At 44.3% G+C, this 18,331-nt stretch overlaps 1 protein-coding gene across 4 annotated transcripts in view; it reads left to right on the plus strand.

Annotated features, from left to right (window-relative positions):
- Positions 1–18,331, plus strand: part of LOC135396527 (FYVE, RhoGEF and PH domain-containing protein 6-like) — a 164,516-nt gene that overhangs the window by 61,995 nt on the left and 84,190 nt on the right. For all 4 annotated transcript variants that reach the window (XM_064627553.1, XM_064627554.1, XM_064627556.1 and 1 more), the window contains 3 exons: positions 2,025–2,155; positions 8,452–8,619; positions 17,357–17,508. In XM_064627553.1, the coding sequence (XP_064483623.1) occupies positions 2,025–2,155; positions 8,452–8,619; positions 17,357–17,508 (451 nt within the window). The remainder of the gene's footprint in view (positions 1–2,024; positions 2,156–8,451; positions 8,620–17,356; positions 17,509–18,331) is intronic.

Genomic DNA, 18,331 nt, shown 5'->3' on the forward strand with positions numbered 1-18,331 from the left:
CTGGAACCTTTGTCGCCTGGTGGGCGTAACCTTTGTCACCTTTAAGACTGTATGTTGATAATGAAGTATCTTCTGCGTGTTTATTCTATCCTCGCACGCCGGACACTTGCCACTGTCAATGGAAGTGAATGCCGAAGGGTCGTACAGTCTGACAGTCTGGCAACGTACTACTGATGTCATCCTGGCTGGACTGCTTGGAAAGCAGTGCTTCGTCTATATGGACGATATCATAAATCGGCAAGGATTTTGAGAGCCACGTAAGAGAAGTCCGGGCTGTTTCACAATGACTGGACGCTGCAGGGCTCAAACTAACAAAGAAATGTCAATTGTTGCGCAGTATCACAAGTCCTAACATCTACAAAGACTCTTGCAGATAATGTCATTCATGCTACTAACTTCATCAGTGTGTCTCATCATGATGTGCACGACACTGCAGAGGAACCAAGAAAGAAAGAGGAACCGAAATATAGTTGAATAAAATACCAATTTGGGCCCGTTGGTTACACATAATAAAATCGCTAAAAACAATAAGGACAACACACGAGTAGTGCGTCCGTCCTATGTCGTCCTTGTTGTGTTTAGCACGTTTTAGCGATTTTAAAGAACCGATGTCACTTGCAAGCGCCAAGTCACAGTCTGTGGACCAATCGAAAGACAAACAAGTGACACCTCATTGAAACAGGATAAGTTTGGTGACCTTCCATAATGGGATGAAGTCACTTCAGTCATTGAAGTACAGTCGACCCGCGTTTATCCGGACGGCCTCGTTTCCTGTGAAAATGTCCGGATAGCGGGGGAACCGGATAAGTGAAACACGAAAATCCAGAGTGATCCTAAAAGGACATCTTTATTGAGCATTACAGAGAAAACTATCCATTGTCATCTGTTTCATTCTAATACACGCATCCAGTTCTTGCAAACCTTTGCTAACAGCATTAACTTGCGAAATATTGTTTTGTTGCTCGGAAAATACTAGCGCTGTTCTCAGTGCCGCATGCGGATTTTCTACCGTCATAGCTGGTGCATCCCCGCATTCATCATCAGATTCTTTTTGAACACTATCGGAAGCGACGACACTGGCGATGTCGTCATCTGCGATTACAGCGCAGGAGTCCTCGTTGCGGACCTTCTCAGTCTGAAATTACCAGTCAGCTGAGTGGATTAACGTGCAAAGCCGGAAAGGGAGAAAATTCTTCATAGCAACACCGTCTTTGTGTCAGTAAAAAGGAGGCCACAACCAGGGTCCTCGACATCGCTTGACTAGGTGTGAGCCAAGTGTCATTCTTGGACAAAAACCGGATAACTGAAGCCGATTATTGGGTATTAGTCACTTCTGTTCCCTGGAATTCTCGTCCGAGTCCGGAAGCTGAAGTCCGGATAAACGAGGGTGAAATACATGGGAAGAAATCCGTCCCCATGCTATTTTGTCCGGATAGCGCAGGATCCGGATAAACGAAGTCCGGATAAACGCGGGTCGACTGTACTAGAAAGTTCCTGTAACATCAGTCAATTTTGGGACACTGACTTTGGTCTTCGTGCCAACATTGGTGTGTGCCAAATGCCGGTCAATCAATGTAGTTTCTGCTCACACAGGATTGAACTTGGGATCATAACCCTGTCCGAATGCAGCTATACACAACTTCATGTGATACCTTACACTTACGTGTATGCATACAAAGCATATACAGTAGTATGTAGTAGAATGCTGCATGCCTGCCTGCCTGCCTGACATTTTCTGAAAGCTTTAAATTGCTCACAGCTCATCAAAACATTTTTTTTAAATATGTTATTCATACAAAAAAAATGAGTTTAACCTATGATGGAGAGTTTCTTACATCATGTCAAGGGAAAATGACAAGACTCCAGCATTGTTTTCAGTAGCTACCAACATTTTCGCTTATTTCTATCATCTGTGGCCACAAATTAAAATGTGTTAGGAGCGTTCCCTTAGAAAATACTTTTTTGTTTGTTGGTTTGGAAACTTTGAGCTTAATGGCACCACATGAATGACTTGCTGCTTCTAGTGGCTGACCCAGAATCCAAGGAACAAACAATGCCAAGTACGATGGCTAAAGAAGAAGAGGATCCTCAGCACTTGTCCACTGCTGGTGTACTACGCAAGGATAATCTCAGTACCCTATCCACAGCATCTGAAGTGAGGCCCAAATTTTTCTAGCTGATTCTTAAAGCTAGTAATAGTATTGCAGTACAATCTCATTTTAATGTCAGAAGAACATTGTGTCTTGCATGCAGGCAAGATTCAGTTTATGAGCTAGGATATTTCAGGATACTCGACATTTCAAGGGTATCACATTGACCTTGCTTTAGTGAACTGTTCATCTGATACTTTGTTCAGTTTTTGCAAATAATTTTTTGCTATGCATGTTAAATACCTGATGATCACAACAGCATCAGTCAGAAAAGTCTTCTATTGTCACATGAAGGAAGAAACTGTAGCATCTTGCACAGGCAAATCCAAGGATAGGAAGTAACATTTAGTACACTTCTTGTTCTTTAGGACAAATTTTTTATTGGTTAGGCATTTCCCATTTTTTAATCATGACTACATTTGAACCATATCAAAGTTAAGTATCCAATATAACTTTCTAAGACCTTTACAGGTTCATTAACATGAAGCTACTACTATATACTATACTATATTTTTCAAGCATGTCACAGACATCATAAAATGTGATACTTGTCAGCTACTTTGTGTTTACTGTGTGCAGTGCTGCCTTACATATTCCAGTTTGTGCTCGTTAAATAGCACAAAGATCTGTATGTTAATCGACACATACATTAATTTGACTCAGTTGGTAATTTGTGCCAAAAATATGCACATTACATTATTTGTATCAATGGCTATGGCTCATATACAGACGCCGTTTTATGTATATATATATGAGTGTAACGTAAAATATACTGAGCAAGTTTTTCTAATGTAACTGCCAGCATGGCATTTCAGAGAAGTCAAGCTGCTTGTGAAAGGTGGCAAAATTGGTGGGTTGATTCTGTATATAATATTTTCTTTGTTGTATTTGCAATACAGGGTGTTCAAAATTAAGCTTTCACGAGTGCTACGTAAACACAGCAATGACAGGAAACCGGATGATAACTTTACGCTACTTGTGTAAGAAACAGGTGCTGCTAATTATGTAGCACCTGTTTCTTACTCAAGGAACAGAAAAATAGCAGCCAGTTTTCTTTTGTACGCCTATTTATAAAGTGCTAGTGAAAGCTTAATTTTGAACACCCTGTATATTCATCTTGTGTGGTTTTCCTGTTTCTGGTTCTGTTTTTGGTCAAAGCCTTTGACAGGAGCCATAAAAGGGAAACTAAAGGAATTTTTTCACCTTCAATATGGCCACCATGGTGTCTGGCACATGCTACACGAGCTGTATTAAGTGAATTAAGTCCTTAAGTTAAGTATTAAGTCCCCCAGCTTCAAACACACAACCTTATAAAATTTCACTCTGCAGAATTTCACAATTTTATCTGGTTTATAGTTATGTTGCACAGTGTATGGTGGTAAAAACACATTTTTATTTAGAGATACTGTTAATTTCACAACTTGAAAAATTTGCAAATTTCAAGAGCACATGGAAGTTTCCAACAACATTTGCTTCTTGGAAAGCTATGCTGGAAACGCAAACTTTATCTTCATAGTTTGTAGTACACGTTACTGGTAAGCATTTGAACTGCTTCTCAGCACAAGAATGTCCAATGTCGCTTTTATGAGCCTAGTTGCTACAAGCTATCTCAGGCTTATTATGAGGTAAGCCACTAAAGCCCTCGCAAAATTTATTGCCCGCAAATGTTTGTCCCATTTCGCAAAAAAAAGGGCTTGACCGTACGCGTAAATGTGTACCGCCAAGACATTGTGTAAAATTGGGGCATGTGTTTTGAAAAGATGCATATCAGGGTTATGAGTAGTCAAAGGAAATTGTTAGTTAAATATTCAGTGTGACTGAGATAACCTGAAACCAGCAGTCACGCATGATGCAACGAAGGTGAATCTATTGACACCATTGTTTGTCTATCTGTGTTTGTGTCAGCTGGTGTCTGATACATACACACAGACTGTGCTCTCTATGTGGCTCCCTCTCTCTGTCTCTAGATATTTGTTCTTATCACTTTGTGCTCTTTGTATGGAGATGTATGATTTGCAGTGTTGTCAATAGTTTGTGCTGATCCTGTGGCAAACACAGGTAGAAATTTCTATTATCCTAAGCAGCTCAAAGTAATACTATTTTCCACTGTCACTTGTGTTATTCAGCGTTTTTTAAAGAACACTCCAGTGGGAAGTACATACACGCCAAAGTTTATCATGATTAAAGAAATAATGAAAGGCATATTAGGGTGAGCACACTCAAGCACAGGCTTGGGCTTGAAGGAACTGAGGCGAGAAACTTCATAGCCGACAGGAACAACAAGAATGTTTATTTCACGCGCCGGGTGAGGCGCATGAAGAGCGCGGCGGCACAACAAGGAGTGTTGATGACGATGAGGCCACCACAGGCTTACCGAAGGAAGCTTTCTTTACCGAGCACGGGCTGGGCTGACTGGGCTGGACTTGGGTTTCACATAACTGGCCCATGCCGGGCCCGTACATCGCTGGTTCTAGATCTGTCTCGAACCTGTGTTACCCCAGTGTTAGGTTAGTGTTAGCCACAGCCAACTTTGACAGCCCACTACACTGGCTATAGAGCCATCGGGCCAGGCCTGGACCTAACAATAGTAGCTATGCAGTGCTCTAGAGTACTGTCATCAAATCCTGCGTGTGAACTGCATAAAACCATCAATTCTCATGGGTTTATAGCAAATGAAAAAGTGTGTTTCTCTGCATAATGTCCAGGGCTGTTGACAGTAGAGTTGTTCCAACAAAATAGGATAATTCGGATAATTCAAAGACATCCCTGCTGGAAAAATCTGCCGTCCATAAAATAAAAAAAGCCTTGCTGCTGTCTGCCATATTTCAATCCACTATATTAAAGATCAGTTTCAAATATTCACCAGACTATTCGGCTGGTCAACTCTTGCTGGCAAGTCTGATGATTCTGTGTTTTGGAGTGATCCACGATTTTAAAATCTGTGTGTGTTTTACCTCTCATGTCTGTATAAAGCTTATAGCTGCTGTATTGATGGTTGCTTCCATTTCTCCTTGTACTGACATGTCTAGGAGAATAAATATGTCGACACAAGAAGGTGTCATTTGTGTGTTTGCACAGATGTGGTTGTCCAGCATGTTCTGCATATAAATGTGCTTCCATATAATGGGAAGGGTACATTGATGTTGGTGATGACTTAAACAAATATGTTGTTGTGCAAGTTTTTCCAATATCCAAGTTGCATGCATCACTGTTCCCTAATGCCTTGATTAACCTCTGGTGAATGGTTTGTTACGGTTTGAAATCTGTGTGCATAATAACAGGTTGTTCTCACGGTAGACCAATACATTTAAGATCACCATATATTCATATTAACACTCCATGATGTACTTTAGGTGTAATAACTGCCTGTTTTGTATGGATGGCCGTAGAAGTGAACCTATGCCTGATTGGTTCAAGTGCCTGTTTAGTGGCCTAAATGGCAGAGATGGAGTGGCTTCTATTAAATATGTACAGTACGCAAGTGGAGAGGAAAGCGAGCAAGATGGAAGTTACTTTGACTACTTTGCCATTTAGCACAGAACGAAACCTCACTCTCAGTCAGCAACAATGAGAAGGGAAGGCATTGCAATTGTATGCTGCCAGTGGCAAGGGTGGGAGGTTCACAATTTATTTTATTCAGGCCTCATTCATTTAGCCTTCAGCTTGGACCCGCTCCTTAGGCATTCTTGCACTTGCCGTTGCCAGAAACAGGTGGTACATGCATTGCTAGTGAGCGCACTACTGTATTTTCCAATGCAACAGTGTGTAACGTTGATGCATAATGCACACTCTGTGGGTGAGAATACCAGAGCTAGCAGTGCACCGAAACTAAACTCTACATCGGTGTTAGTGGCCACCTTATTCAAAGCTCTTGAATATGTGGACCCTCCATTGCATCTGTTACGGACACACTGTTTAATCAGTCATTAAAGCCTGATTCACAAGTCCATTAAAGACACTTAAAGGGTCAGTCTGAGCCATATTAGGGTAGAACATTCAGAATTACATTAAACGGAGCTGGGTAGCTTAAACATGGAAAATGAACCACTTGTTCACATCCAAATCCGGTTTTACAGTGGGGTAAGCATCAGCTACAGCACCTCAGGGGACAGCACAAGGGCATGTGACTAAGATAAAGGTGATTGAGGGCTGTTTTGAGATGTGATGAAACATAATCAGTGAGTTTTACCTGGAATAACTGGCTTGGCGGAACAAAAACGAAGCTGCAGACACGCTTGCTGTGAAGTTTAATGATTAGTAATTGGCTCAAAATTTAATTCAAATAGTTTGCACAGTGGCTCTGCAAAATTTGAAACTTCGTTATGTTTCCTGTCACGTGATTATTTGAGGCACATTGGGGCGCAGTGTAGATTTGGATACGGAGTCATGACATATGAAGAAAGGGATGCATAAGCAAACCCAACTGTGACACCCCCTCGTTCAATAAATAATGCGTCCGGATTTCCGCATTTCTGTCTTTTTGCCCTGAGAATGGAACCCATATAGGTTCCGAAACATCGGTTTTATATTGCTTTTAGCCTGTTCTAGCTGCCAGTGTACATTTTAGTGTGAATAAATGTTAGCATGATGTCCAAGTGAAAAGAAGAAAAAGGACAATCTTGAGGGCAGTGCTCTGGAGTATAAGGTCAGTTTTTGAATGGGACAATGACTGGGCTTGTTGATCCCTAAGTAAAGGGTGAAGATACAAATGTTAGAAAAAGATGGAGATTAGGTATTTGAAATATGCCTTCAAGCACTTCCCACATTATTACCCCATGTATTACTGATAGGTAAGCCTCCTCAACAGTGTGAAGACTTCATCTTAGTTTTCTGTGCTGCAAATTCTCAAACTCCGTCATGTTGTGCAGTGATCTAAAATTATTTTTAAAATGCTCCAAAGTGTGCCCTGAACTGCATAAGTTAGGCAAGCGACAAGCAGTTTGCCTCAACAAGAAAAATGCAAGTATTCTATACCAGACACTTTACTAACTGTTCTTTTGTACTGTTTTGTACTGACTTGCTTTCAAATATATTGTGAAGCTGTTCATATGAAAACGCTCTGTCTGGTTATGAGCCATACCTTGGATACCTCTTGATATACTGTGGGCCAAATGTTTTTTAATAGATCAAGACTATCGTTGTTTGTAAATGTTTCTTTACCAGAAAGTTAGGATTTTAATTGCTTTTTATAAAACCTGTAAAAGCCACAGAACCTAACCTCTTTGGGTTTTTAGGCTTTTGGTAACTGTGATGGAAATATTGCATACTCGATGCTTAGATGGAGCCCAGCACATTCACTCTGTCTTAACATACTTCTCGGTTCTCTCAGCTTAGTGGAAGGACTTATGTAATTTACATGTGGAAGGCATATCCTGAAAGTAAGGTCCAGGAAATAAAGTTCAAGGAAGCATTGGCCGCTGAGAAGCTTTTCCATCAAGTTCTCGCAATCTTTCAAATAGACTGCATGCACCAAATGAAAGTACATCTGCTGCTGTCTTTGGCATGCATATTTTCATCTCTTTATCTCACAAATGTTACATGCAAATGTGGCAACACAACCCCTTGGATATGTTGCCTGAGACTTTCCACTCGATTAATGAATGGCCTCCATGGTGACTGGCGGCAGCAATATTTGCAAACAGAACTTAACTAATGGAGGCTGTGGAATTCGTGCATAAAGCGCTCTTGCGCACCAGAGCTCTGCAAAATGTTTTTGTCGTTTCATGACACACTTTCATTGCCCATGCAAGATGACAAAAAAAATCTGTTCTTGATCATGGGGGAATAGGCCATCACTGCATAAGCAAACAACTTTATTTTGGTGATACCTTGTTTTTTATGCAAGACATAGAAACGTAACATGTCTGAAAAGTTGAACACTGATGGTAGTTTGTTTAATAGCAGCAGAACGACAAGGTAGACAGGACACCAACCTCATCTTTCTGTCTCTGTCTGAGAAGCACGTGGCAGAAAAGGTGAAAAACGTCTGGAATCCCAAGTGGGTTATGAAAGGATTTCCACTTGAAACCACTTACGTATAAAGTGGTTCAAAGTGGTTTCAAGTGGAAATCTTTTCATAAACCACTTGGGATTGCAGGCATTTTTCACCTGGGAGACATTTTATCTTCGCATGCACGAAGTGCACAGTCACAAGTGCAGTAAACTCAACTCTTGGTGAAACTGTTCCCGAGAACAGTAAACCATGAAGAGCTGAATCCACCTGTGAAATGTTTTTATAGTCCTTTGATAGCCTCCTCATTAACAAGCATGGGAATTACAGCACAGTTGTATTCACTACCAGGTTAGCTGGCAAGGCTCATCTGATGAAGAAAGCGATACTGAAGACACCTCCCACCTGACTTCAGAGGAGGCATGCCAACATCGAAATAAAAGAAAGCTATTCTACATTGCCCGTGAGATGGCTACTTCTGAAAACATCTTTGTAGATGCTCTACGTCTACTCAACGTGGTAAGTATCCTGTTGCCCTGCTTTTGCAAAATGTGACTAGTAGTTTTGGACCATTATTAACAGATGAGATAAAAACAAGCCCACTCTAAGATATTTGACAGGTACGTAGTTGTATATGAGAGTAACGGCTAGGTGAGCATCAACGGAAACTTGCACAAGCTCTTTTCTGTTTCATGGAACCCAGATGCTTGCACAGGAGAAGGACTCTGTATGTTAAAGCAAATACTAAGGATTTATCTTGTGTTGCTTGTTCAAAAGAAAACAGGGTGGCACTTCTTCAACCTCCCAAACTTGCAACTTCCTTCACGAACTGATAACAATAATAGTAATTGACAATGACTTCAAGTTGTGATTTACATTTCTCTCTGTTTTTGGCAGTGATAGGGGCTGTACTCAGAAAATAGATAACAGATAAATAGATAATCTCTCTCCCACTCTTCCTTATACCTTTTTAAACACTTTGAGAGGCTGACTTATTATTCTGAAGTACCTTAACTGAAGTATCTTTTACCTGCATCATGCAAATGCTTTGAAATGTCATTTCTCTGCTAGCAAATACAGTATTACACAGCTTACAGCATTCACACTTGAAAGTGCACACCTAGATTTCCAATATTTTATTCATTATGCAACCCAGGAATGGTACAGGCATTCTTCAGGATGACGTATCATATGTCAGTAGGTGGGAGGAGTATTATCACACACTTATATTTTACATGTATATTGTGAGGTTACTGCACTGTGTGAGCTTTGCACAACGCTGTGAAGGTCTAATAAACTTGCCTCCATCTGTTAGATTGGATTTGTTTAGTGCTTAGAGTATCAACTTTTCATGGGGTAAATAATATTGACGCAAGTTGTAGGATAGGTAGGATAAAGGAACAACAAGCTTTAATTAGCAGCCGGAAGCCAGGCAACCGAGAGAATGAATCTTCGCGCGCTAAGCCGCGCGGCACCCACACTTCGTCACGTATCACTATCCCCCCCGTGGAGGTATTGATCATCCTAATCAATGATTGGGACTGTGGTATGGCTTCATGCGTGACACGTGTACGACGTCTTCTTTTGAAGCCCTGTGAGTTCGGCGTTGCGCGCTGTCAGCCGTGCGGACGACATAGTTTACGGGCGAAGATTGGCGAAGCACTTCGTATGGGCCAAAGTACCGTCGCATGAGTTTCTCGGAAAGCCCAACTTTACGGTCCGGTTTCCACACCCAGACGAGGTCGCCCAACTGGTACAAGGGGTCCGAGAGCGTGGAGTCGTAACGGTCCTTTTGGTTCGATTGGGAGATCAGAGTGTAGGTGTGGGCGAGTTGGCGGCTTTCTTCCGCACGGCTCATTAGTTCGGTCACGAAGTCTGTTCTGTGACCGGTGTCAACGTAGGGAAAAAGGGTGTCCAAAGTCGTGCCACTGGAATGGGCAAACAGGTGGAAAAAGGGGCTGAAGGAGGTTATCTCGTGCCGGGAGGTGTTATAGGCATAGGTGATGAACGGCAGAACAGTGTCCCAGTTTCGGTGGGACGCGTCCACATACATAGAAAGCATGTCTGAGAGCGTGCGGTTGAGCCGCTCGGTGGCGCCGTTGCACTGTGGATGGTATGCCGTGGTGGTAAGACGATGTATGCGACAGGCACGGAGAAATTCTGAGACAAGCCTTGACAAGAAAGCTGACCCTCGGTCACTCAGCAGTTCCCTCGGTGCGCCGTGTCTCAATATGACTTGTTCCAACAGGAAAGAGGCAACGTCGGGTGCTGTGGCCGTAGGGAGGGCCTTGGTCTCAGCATACCGGGTGTAGTGGTCTACGCAGACAACAACCCATCTGTTTCCGTCGGCAGAGACCGGAAAGGGACCAAGGAGGTCGATACCGAGGCGTTGGAAGGGGGCCGCGGGGGGCGGAATGGGCTGAAGCAGACCCTGGGGAGCGGACGGCAGGTGCTTACGGCGCTGACAGTCGGTGCATCGCCGAATTATCCGGATATGAATCGCCGCATGCCAGGCCAGAAGAAGCGCTTGATGACCCTGTCGTACGTCCTTGCGAAGCCGAGGTGTCCAGATGTTGGATCATCATGCAGGGTCTGAAGGAGTGCGCGGCGAAGATGGCGAGGGATAATGATCAAATAGGGTCGTCCGAAGGGATCAAAATTTTTCTTGTAGAGGACCGAATCGTGAAGGACAAAGTTTTGGGAGCGTCGAGCGTCACGCCGTGAAAGCGGGGTGTGTGGCTGTAACATCTCGATGATGGTTTGCAACGATGAATCACCACGTTGCTCAGCGGGGAGGTCCGAGAGGTCAAATGGAATCGTGTCAACGGAGTTCGTAATATTAGCGATGTCGGGGAGAGCAGCGCGGGACTAGGCGTCAGCGTCCAGGTGCTTCTGACCAGCTTTATGGACAACTTCGAAGTCGTACTCTTGGAGCAGTAATGCCCACTGTGCGAGCTTCCCGGATGGCGCTTTTATGTTGGACAGCCAGCAGAGGGCATGGTGGTCTGTCACGACCTTGAAGGGCTTGCCGTAAAGGTAGGGACGAAACTTGTTTATTGCCCACACCACGGCGAGGCACTCTTGCTCGGTGATGCTATAATTCTGTTAAGGTGCGGACATGCAACGACTCGCGAAGGCGATGGGGTGCTCAGCGTCATCGGGGCGTTGTGTCAGCACGGCGCCAAGGCCAGTTCCGCTGGCGTCTGTGTGGATCTCGACCGGTGCGTTGGGGTCAAAGTGCCTCAGTACCGGAGACGAAGTGAGTGCAGCCTTGAGACAGTTGAAGGAAATTTCGTGCTCGTCCTCCCAACGAAAGGTGATGCCTTTCTTTAAGAGGTCTTGTAAGGGCCGCGCCTTGGTTGCGAAGTGCTCCACGAAGCGACGGAAATAAGAGCATAGCCCGAGGAAACTGCGCACGGCCTTGATTGTAGTTGGGCGGGGAAAATTCGTCACGGCATCGGTCTTTTTCGGGTCCGGGCGGATGCCGTCCGGACAGACGAGGTGTCCCAGGACGGCAAGCTCCTGGCAGGCGAAGCGACATTTCTTGTGGTTGAGGGTGAGGCCAGCAGCAGTCATGCACTTCAGGACCTGGTGTAGGCGAGCGTTGTGTTGTTCGAGGGTCGAGCCGAAGACGACGATGTCGTCTAAGTAACATAAGTACGACGTTCACTTAAGAGTCCCGAGTACGTTGTCTATCATCCGCTCAAAGGTGGCCGGAGCATTGCATAGGCCGAAGGGCATGACTCGAAACTGGTATAATCCATCGGGAGTGACAAAGGCAGTTTTTTCTGCGTCCTTGGGGTCCACCTCGATTTGCCAATATCCAGAACGCATGTCAATGGAGGAGAAGTATTGCGCTCCCTGAAGGCAGTCAAGGGCATCATCAATGCGTGGCATGGGGTATGTGTCGCGTTTGGTGATTTTGTTCAGCTTCCGGAAATCAATGCAGAACCGCCAAGAACCATCTTTTTTTCGGACGAGAACAACTGGTGCAGCCCAGGGGCTGGAAGATTGCTCGATGACGCCATCATCCAACATTTCTTGGACATGCTGCTGTATAACTGTTAGCTCGGCGGATGACACGCGATACGGCTTCTGTCGAAGAGGCCGATGACCCTGAGTGTCGATGGGGTGTCGAACAAGATCTGTGTGGCCCTGTTTCCGGTCGAAATCAAAAAGGTGGGCGTAGTCTTTCAGAACGGAGAGAACATGCGCACGCTGACCGCGATCAAGATTTTTGTCGACCATCGTAGCCAAGCGCTCCTGTGCAACCTTAGAAGTGATAGGGTCCAGGGCTGTTGTCGCTGTGTCGGTTGAGATGCACTGGAGCAAGGGGAGCAGGACGGGCAGTGTAATCAAACGAAGCTATGACAATACCGTCAGGAAGGAGTACAGGGCTGTACCCCGTGTTAACGAGCCAGAGTTTGGCATCGTGGCCGTGAAGGGAGGTAACGCTGCATGGTGACGTGACACCCTTCTGAACAAGTAGTGCGCCCGCCGGCTCCGTGATGATATCCGCGTCAATGTAGCCAAGGTCGGGATGAGTGTCAATTGTGCTTACGACGCCCACAGTCGACTGCGGTGGAAGTATTGTGGTCTGCTTGAGCTTCAGTCTGCCGGATTGGGCTCCACATGCGGCATTCTCTTCCCAAAACGACGTGTGCGGAAATGGGGCTACGAGCAGTTGTTGAGCGCTGCAGTCAATGAGGGCACCGTGGGCGGATAAAAAGTTCATACCTAAAATGGCGTCGTAAGAGCAACGTTCGAGGACTACAAATTGGACCGGGACAATGGTGCTCTGCAACATGAGCCTAGCCGTACATACGCCAAGACAGGCCAGCGGCTGGAGGTTCACCGACCGAAGGGTATGTGGCTCTACGGGAGTGAGGATCTTGCGCAGTTTTCGTCGGAGGTCATCACTCATCACTGAAACACAAGCACCAGTGTCAACCAGCGCTGACACCACAAAATTGTCTACGTTTACATGCACAACGTTCGTTTCCATTGACAAAGTTTCCGTGGAAGGTGCTTTCATCAAAAATCGTGGAGCAGCCTGGCCTTCAACGGTCGCTGATACTAGTTTCCCAGTGGGGGCTCGGGCCTGAACTGGGGCGATGGTGTGCGGTCTCGTGGTAGCTGTCTGGGAGGGGGAGATAGGGACTGCCGTCGGCTGTAGCGGCGGGTGGGCGAAAAGGAACGGTGAGGACTGTCTTGTAAGGGGTCTGACGGGCGGCGGTCATGATCTTGCTGGCTTTGGTTACTGAAATAATTCAGGTACGCAGCGGTGTTACGGCAGTAACGGCGGATGTAGCCGACGCGGCCGCAGCCGAAACATATGGGACAGTCATCAGCGGTGCAGCCAGGGTTGTAGCGCTGTATGGGTGGACCTTGGGTAGGCAACGTGCGAAAAGCGAAGGTCGCTCCACGGTTGTCGACAGGAGGGTAGTGGGCGCCGCCTGCGGCGTTGTCTACTGGGGAAACAGCGCCTCCGTTAGGGTATACGTAAGGATGGTATACGGGAGGAGGAGCTTGCTGGCGGGGCAACGGCAGGACACGTTGTATTTGGTCCTGCACGGCGTTGTACAAGAGCGGAACAGTGTGAGGGGTCGGGAGGGCGTTCCGGAAAGCTGCCTGTGTTTCGTCGTGAACGATACGACGAATCATGCTCGCCAAATCCTCAGGTGCATTGTGCACGGCGGCCACGGTAGGCACGACGTTAGGGAGCCGCTGGACCGTAGTGGTTGTGACCCGAGTACGTCGCAAAGCTTCGAATTTGCGTGTTTCTTCTACGAGGTCACGCACAGAGGTAACACTTTGGAACGTCAAAAAGTTGAAGACGTCCTCGGCGATGCCTTTAAGCAGGTGACCAGGCTTGTCCTCTTCAGACATATCGGGCTTAACGGTACAGCAAAGCTTGAGGACATTCTCAATGTAGTCCGTACATGTCTCGTTAGCTAACTGTGCCCGAGTGGAAAGGATGGTCTCAGCTTCTTTCTTCTGATCGTGGCTGTTACCAAAAAGGGCAGTGAGCTGTGACTGGAATTCGTCCCACGAGTTAAGAGAATCTTCATGATTTTCGAACCAAATCCTGGCGGTCCCAGATAGATAAAAGATGACGTTAGCAAGCTTAAATGAATCGTCCCAGCCGTTGACATCACTCACGCGTCGGTATTCGTGTAGCCATTGAGTAGGGTTTTCGCCCCGCTTGCCAGAGAACGTTGAAGCCTCCCTGTCTCGTCTGGGGTAGTAACGCGGTGGTGGACCTGCGAGGACATCGGCGTACGATGTTCCGTCTGTAACGACGTTGGGCGCGGATCCTGGGTGCTGGGCGGGGTCGTCACCGGCCATTGGAAATTCTGGCCCCAAACCGCGGAGACGCCGACTAGACCGAGGTAGAGCCGTCATGGATTGCGTGGGGGAGTCGAGTCCGCACCTCCACCAAGTGCCGCAAGTTGTAGAATAGGTAGGATAAAGGAACAACAAGCTTTAATGAGCAGCCGGAAGCCGGGCAACTGAGAGAATGAATCTTCGCGCGCTAAGCCGCGCGGCACCCACACTTTGTCACGTATCAATATAGCACAAGCATTTTACATTGAAGCATCTCCCTCATTCCATGGAAAGTGAGTGCTTGACCATCTCCCATATTTTTCATGTTGCATATAGTATAGCTATTGCATATATTTTTAATTGAGCCGCTACATTAAAAAAAAAATTACTGTTATTTTTTTTTCTTTAAATTTTATACCTCAAAAGGTACACAGAAACACAAACCTTTTTGTGAAGATGCTTTCGGTGCTTTTTATTAAGTGTTCATGTTTACCTTTGTCAGAAGCTATGAGGGAAAGATTCTGAAAGATGACAAAGACAGTCAAAGCTGCACTCTTTGCGTGCATCGTTAGAGAGTAGGGAAGAGATGCATTTCAGATAAGCTGCAATGAGCATCATACCGTGCCTTGTAATAACATAAATACGAATCATATGAGGTTGTGCATTGGATGAAGAAAGAGTGGAAAGTTAAGTACATTTCACTCACACATTTTGATGACTTTTAGAAAAACATTTGCATGGTCTGGCCTCCTTTGTTTTCTATACTCAAATAATATACCGCAGTGTGCGTCACGAGAAGCAGGCCGGAATTTTCATATACCCACGTTCCGTTGTTTGCTTCACAAGCCATGTTTGTTAAGCTCAGGTGTAATATAATTTCAACAGCCAGCGGTTGCCTTAATGAGTTTAGAAAATTAATCTAATTAATTAATAAAAATGTATCAGCTGTTTTTCTTTTTTTCATTTTATTTTATTTCCAAAGGAAATAAGGGCAGGTACAAAATGGATTAGGATCTCCGACGAGGAACCTGGCCCTTTACAAGCAGTCACAGCGATTTTAATATCAATAGTTCATAGAACAGCATACATTTTTTTACAGTTTTAATGCAGTGGCTAATACGAACAACTTTTAACATCAACAGAACAATAGTATGATAGTTCCAACCGTTCTTCCAATGAAATAAACTACAGAGGACAAGATATCTACGTTCAGTAATGCTTCCATCAGTGCTTTTTTTTTTTTCACACAGGAAATGAAGTACACACAGTGAAGCTTCCAACAGTTTATTTACACAAGCTTTTGTGCATTAGACTGTATTTCATAAGGTGCAAAAGAAAATATAAAGTTACAGCCCATATATAGCAACATGTACCCACACATGAGTGCTGCAGGAGAGGATGACCAGTGAACGCGCATGCATTAAAAATAATAAGCAAAAGAGAGAAAGGAACACTCTATGTGACCTTTAGTTGGAAAATATTTGACAGTAAGTGGTGCCTGAAGAAAGCAGGATAAAAGGCATAATAGTGGCTGTACTGGGAGACGGAGTGTCCTTCATGCGGCGATTGGGAAGTTTGACCAGACTCGACTTGAGAAATGCTCTACAAAGCTTGGTTGAAAGTGTGTATGCTGAATACGTGGAATGATGGCAGAAAAGGAAATCTTCTTGCAGTTACCTTGGAAAATGAGTTAAGATGCAGTAAATTGATGGAGAGAACCAGGACTAATGTTGACTCTGTGAGGGGCTACATTTTTAAATTTATATATTAGGTAAGATTCATGGTTTTTCCATTGCAGACCTGAATTGAAGCTGCACATGAAGCTCAACATGTGCTTACAATTGAAAGAGGGGAAGGCTCCTGTTTGAAGTAGTGGGGGAGAGTGAATGTTATTTAAAACTTGTGTCTGCTTGATGTTTTTGTTTCATTATATTGTTGGAAGTAGCGCCTGTCTCGTCTGCCTTCTTTGCCTCCCTGTCCTCATCTACAATGAGCGCTTTCATCTAGTCATTGCACCAACCTTTGTACCTGCCAAAGGAAATGTAGGGCTGTATTACAATTTACTGACCTGCTACAGGAGGGTCGGAAACTGGAAATGCATGTTTGTCATTTGGACTGACGGGCCACCTTTCTACACAGTCACACAAATCATGAAGCTTAAGTTTTGTTATGATGTGCACATGAACTTGGACTTTCACTCGAGAGATATGTTCTTCCTACAATATGTGACTGTGTCACAAGTCCTACTGAGCGTTGTAAACATAAAAACGCGCACTATGCTAGTAAGTCGTATTATGTGGGTCATCTAGGACCCTATTCTCAAGAGTGTGCTCGTTTAGCAGCACGGTAAGCCTAATCATGGCTGCTCCACTACATACAGGCGACATGATTCTACCTAGCATCACCATTGCTCAGCCATCAAGGTCAGACTCGTGAATATTGTATTTTTCTGCACCAGAACCCTGTGCATGTGGTGAAGGGGATAAGTCATGCTTCTGGATTTTGTTCAATTTCTGCTAAATCACGTGGGAATTATCTGAACTACGACTACGCAAAGACGAGTCTGACCACGGAGGCAGTCATATACACACACACCCTGGAACGAAACTTACAGGACATGCATGTAGAGTAGACACATACATGTATGGTACACATTTTGCATTTGCATTATTTGAGGAATATCCACTGCAATTACCTTACCAAATATTCACCTTATCCCCTTGTTGCATACTGAGGTTCAGTTGTCCTCCAAAGAAGAGATTACTGGTACGTATTTCCTTAATACACATCACTCACTATCCCATATCTAGAAATCAATTTCATGCATGAAACTCCTTCAATGTAGTATACTAGATGAGGCAATAAAACATTCAATTATTATTATTATTCAATTGAAACTCCTTTTTTCACCTTTTTGTCATTGATGTAGGATTTTAGGAATGCTGTTCGGAAAGCAAGCATCCGTAAAGGATACCCAATTATTCCAGAAGACTTACTTGAGCAGATCCTCAAGCACCTTCCCCAGTTACAAGCACTAAACGAGAGACTTCTTAGTGACCTCTGTGACCGTGTTGAACATTGGTAAGTGTTATTTTGGGGGACTCCTTGTGTAGCCCAGAGGTGATGCTGTGGTATCTTCCTACCACAGTTTACAAACTATACGTGTAAACTGTAAAGCATACATGCATTCAGGCAATAAATTTCAGCTTAAAGCAGTGTGATTAGATACTAGCCTATTATCTAGCAGTGATCAAGTGTGTGTTATAGATTATCTTGCGTTATGAAAGTCTGGTATGTGCTAATTCATGTTGGATTAATGGCACCATCGCTCACTCATAAGCTTGATCCCCATGCCCCCACTTCTACATTTGTGTGCGCTACCACAAGTGCTAATTGCACAACTAAAAAGCAGCATATTTGTACTGCGGAGAGTAATTTATATGCAGGCTTTAGTTCCATTCAAGTTCTTTTTTTCTTTTTTTTTGGAAACCTGGTTAAAACGAGTTACCGAAACCAAGACTGTGTATGTTATTTCTTTGGGTGTGTGTGAAGAATATGCACAAAATAAAATGCAAATTACACTCTGCAGCAGATGACTTAGCTAAATGTAATGCTTAATCTGCATAAATGCTGTTTGGTTACGTCAATACTTCGTTGATGGCCTGATTGATCACCTTAGTTCTTTGGTGTGGTTGTGGAGTTCCTTTATGTGAAAACAAAAAACCTGGAGATTGCTTGTATAATTCCACACATAATAAAATACTGGGCAGAATAGTTCTTTTCGGAAATGATGACATGTGATAGCTACGGGGACCCCAAAATTTAAGCTAATGTTTTATAAATCTGTGGGAAAATAAATAAGCTATCATTTTCAAGTTTTTCTTCACTATTTCTTCTTTCGCTT

This window comes from Ornithodoros turicata, chromosome 6 (assembly GCF_037126465.1).
Source record: "Ornithodoros turicata isolate Travis chromosome 6, ASM3712646v1, whole genome shotgun sequence".
Classification (NCBI taxonomy): domain Eukaryota; kingdom Metazoa; phylum Arthropoda; class Arachnida; order Ixodida; family Argasidae; genus Ornithodoros; species Ornithodoros turicata.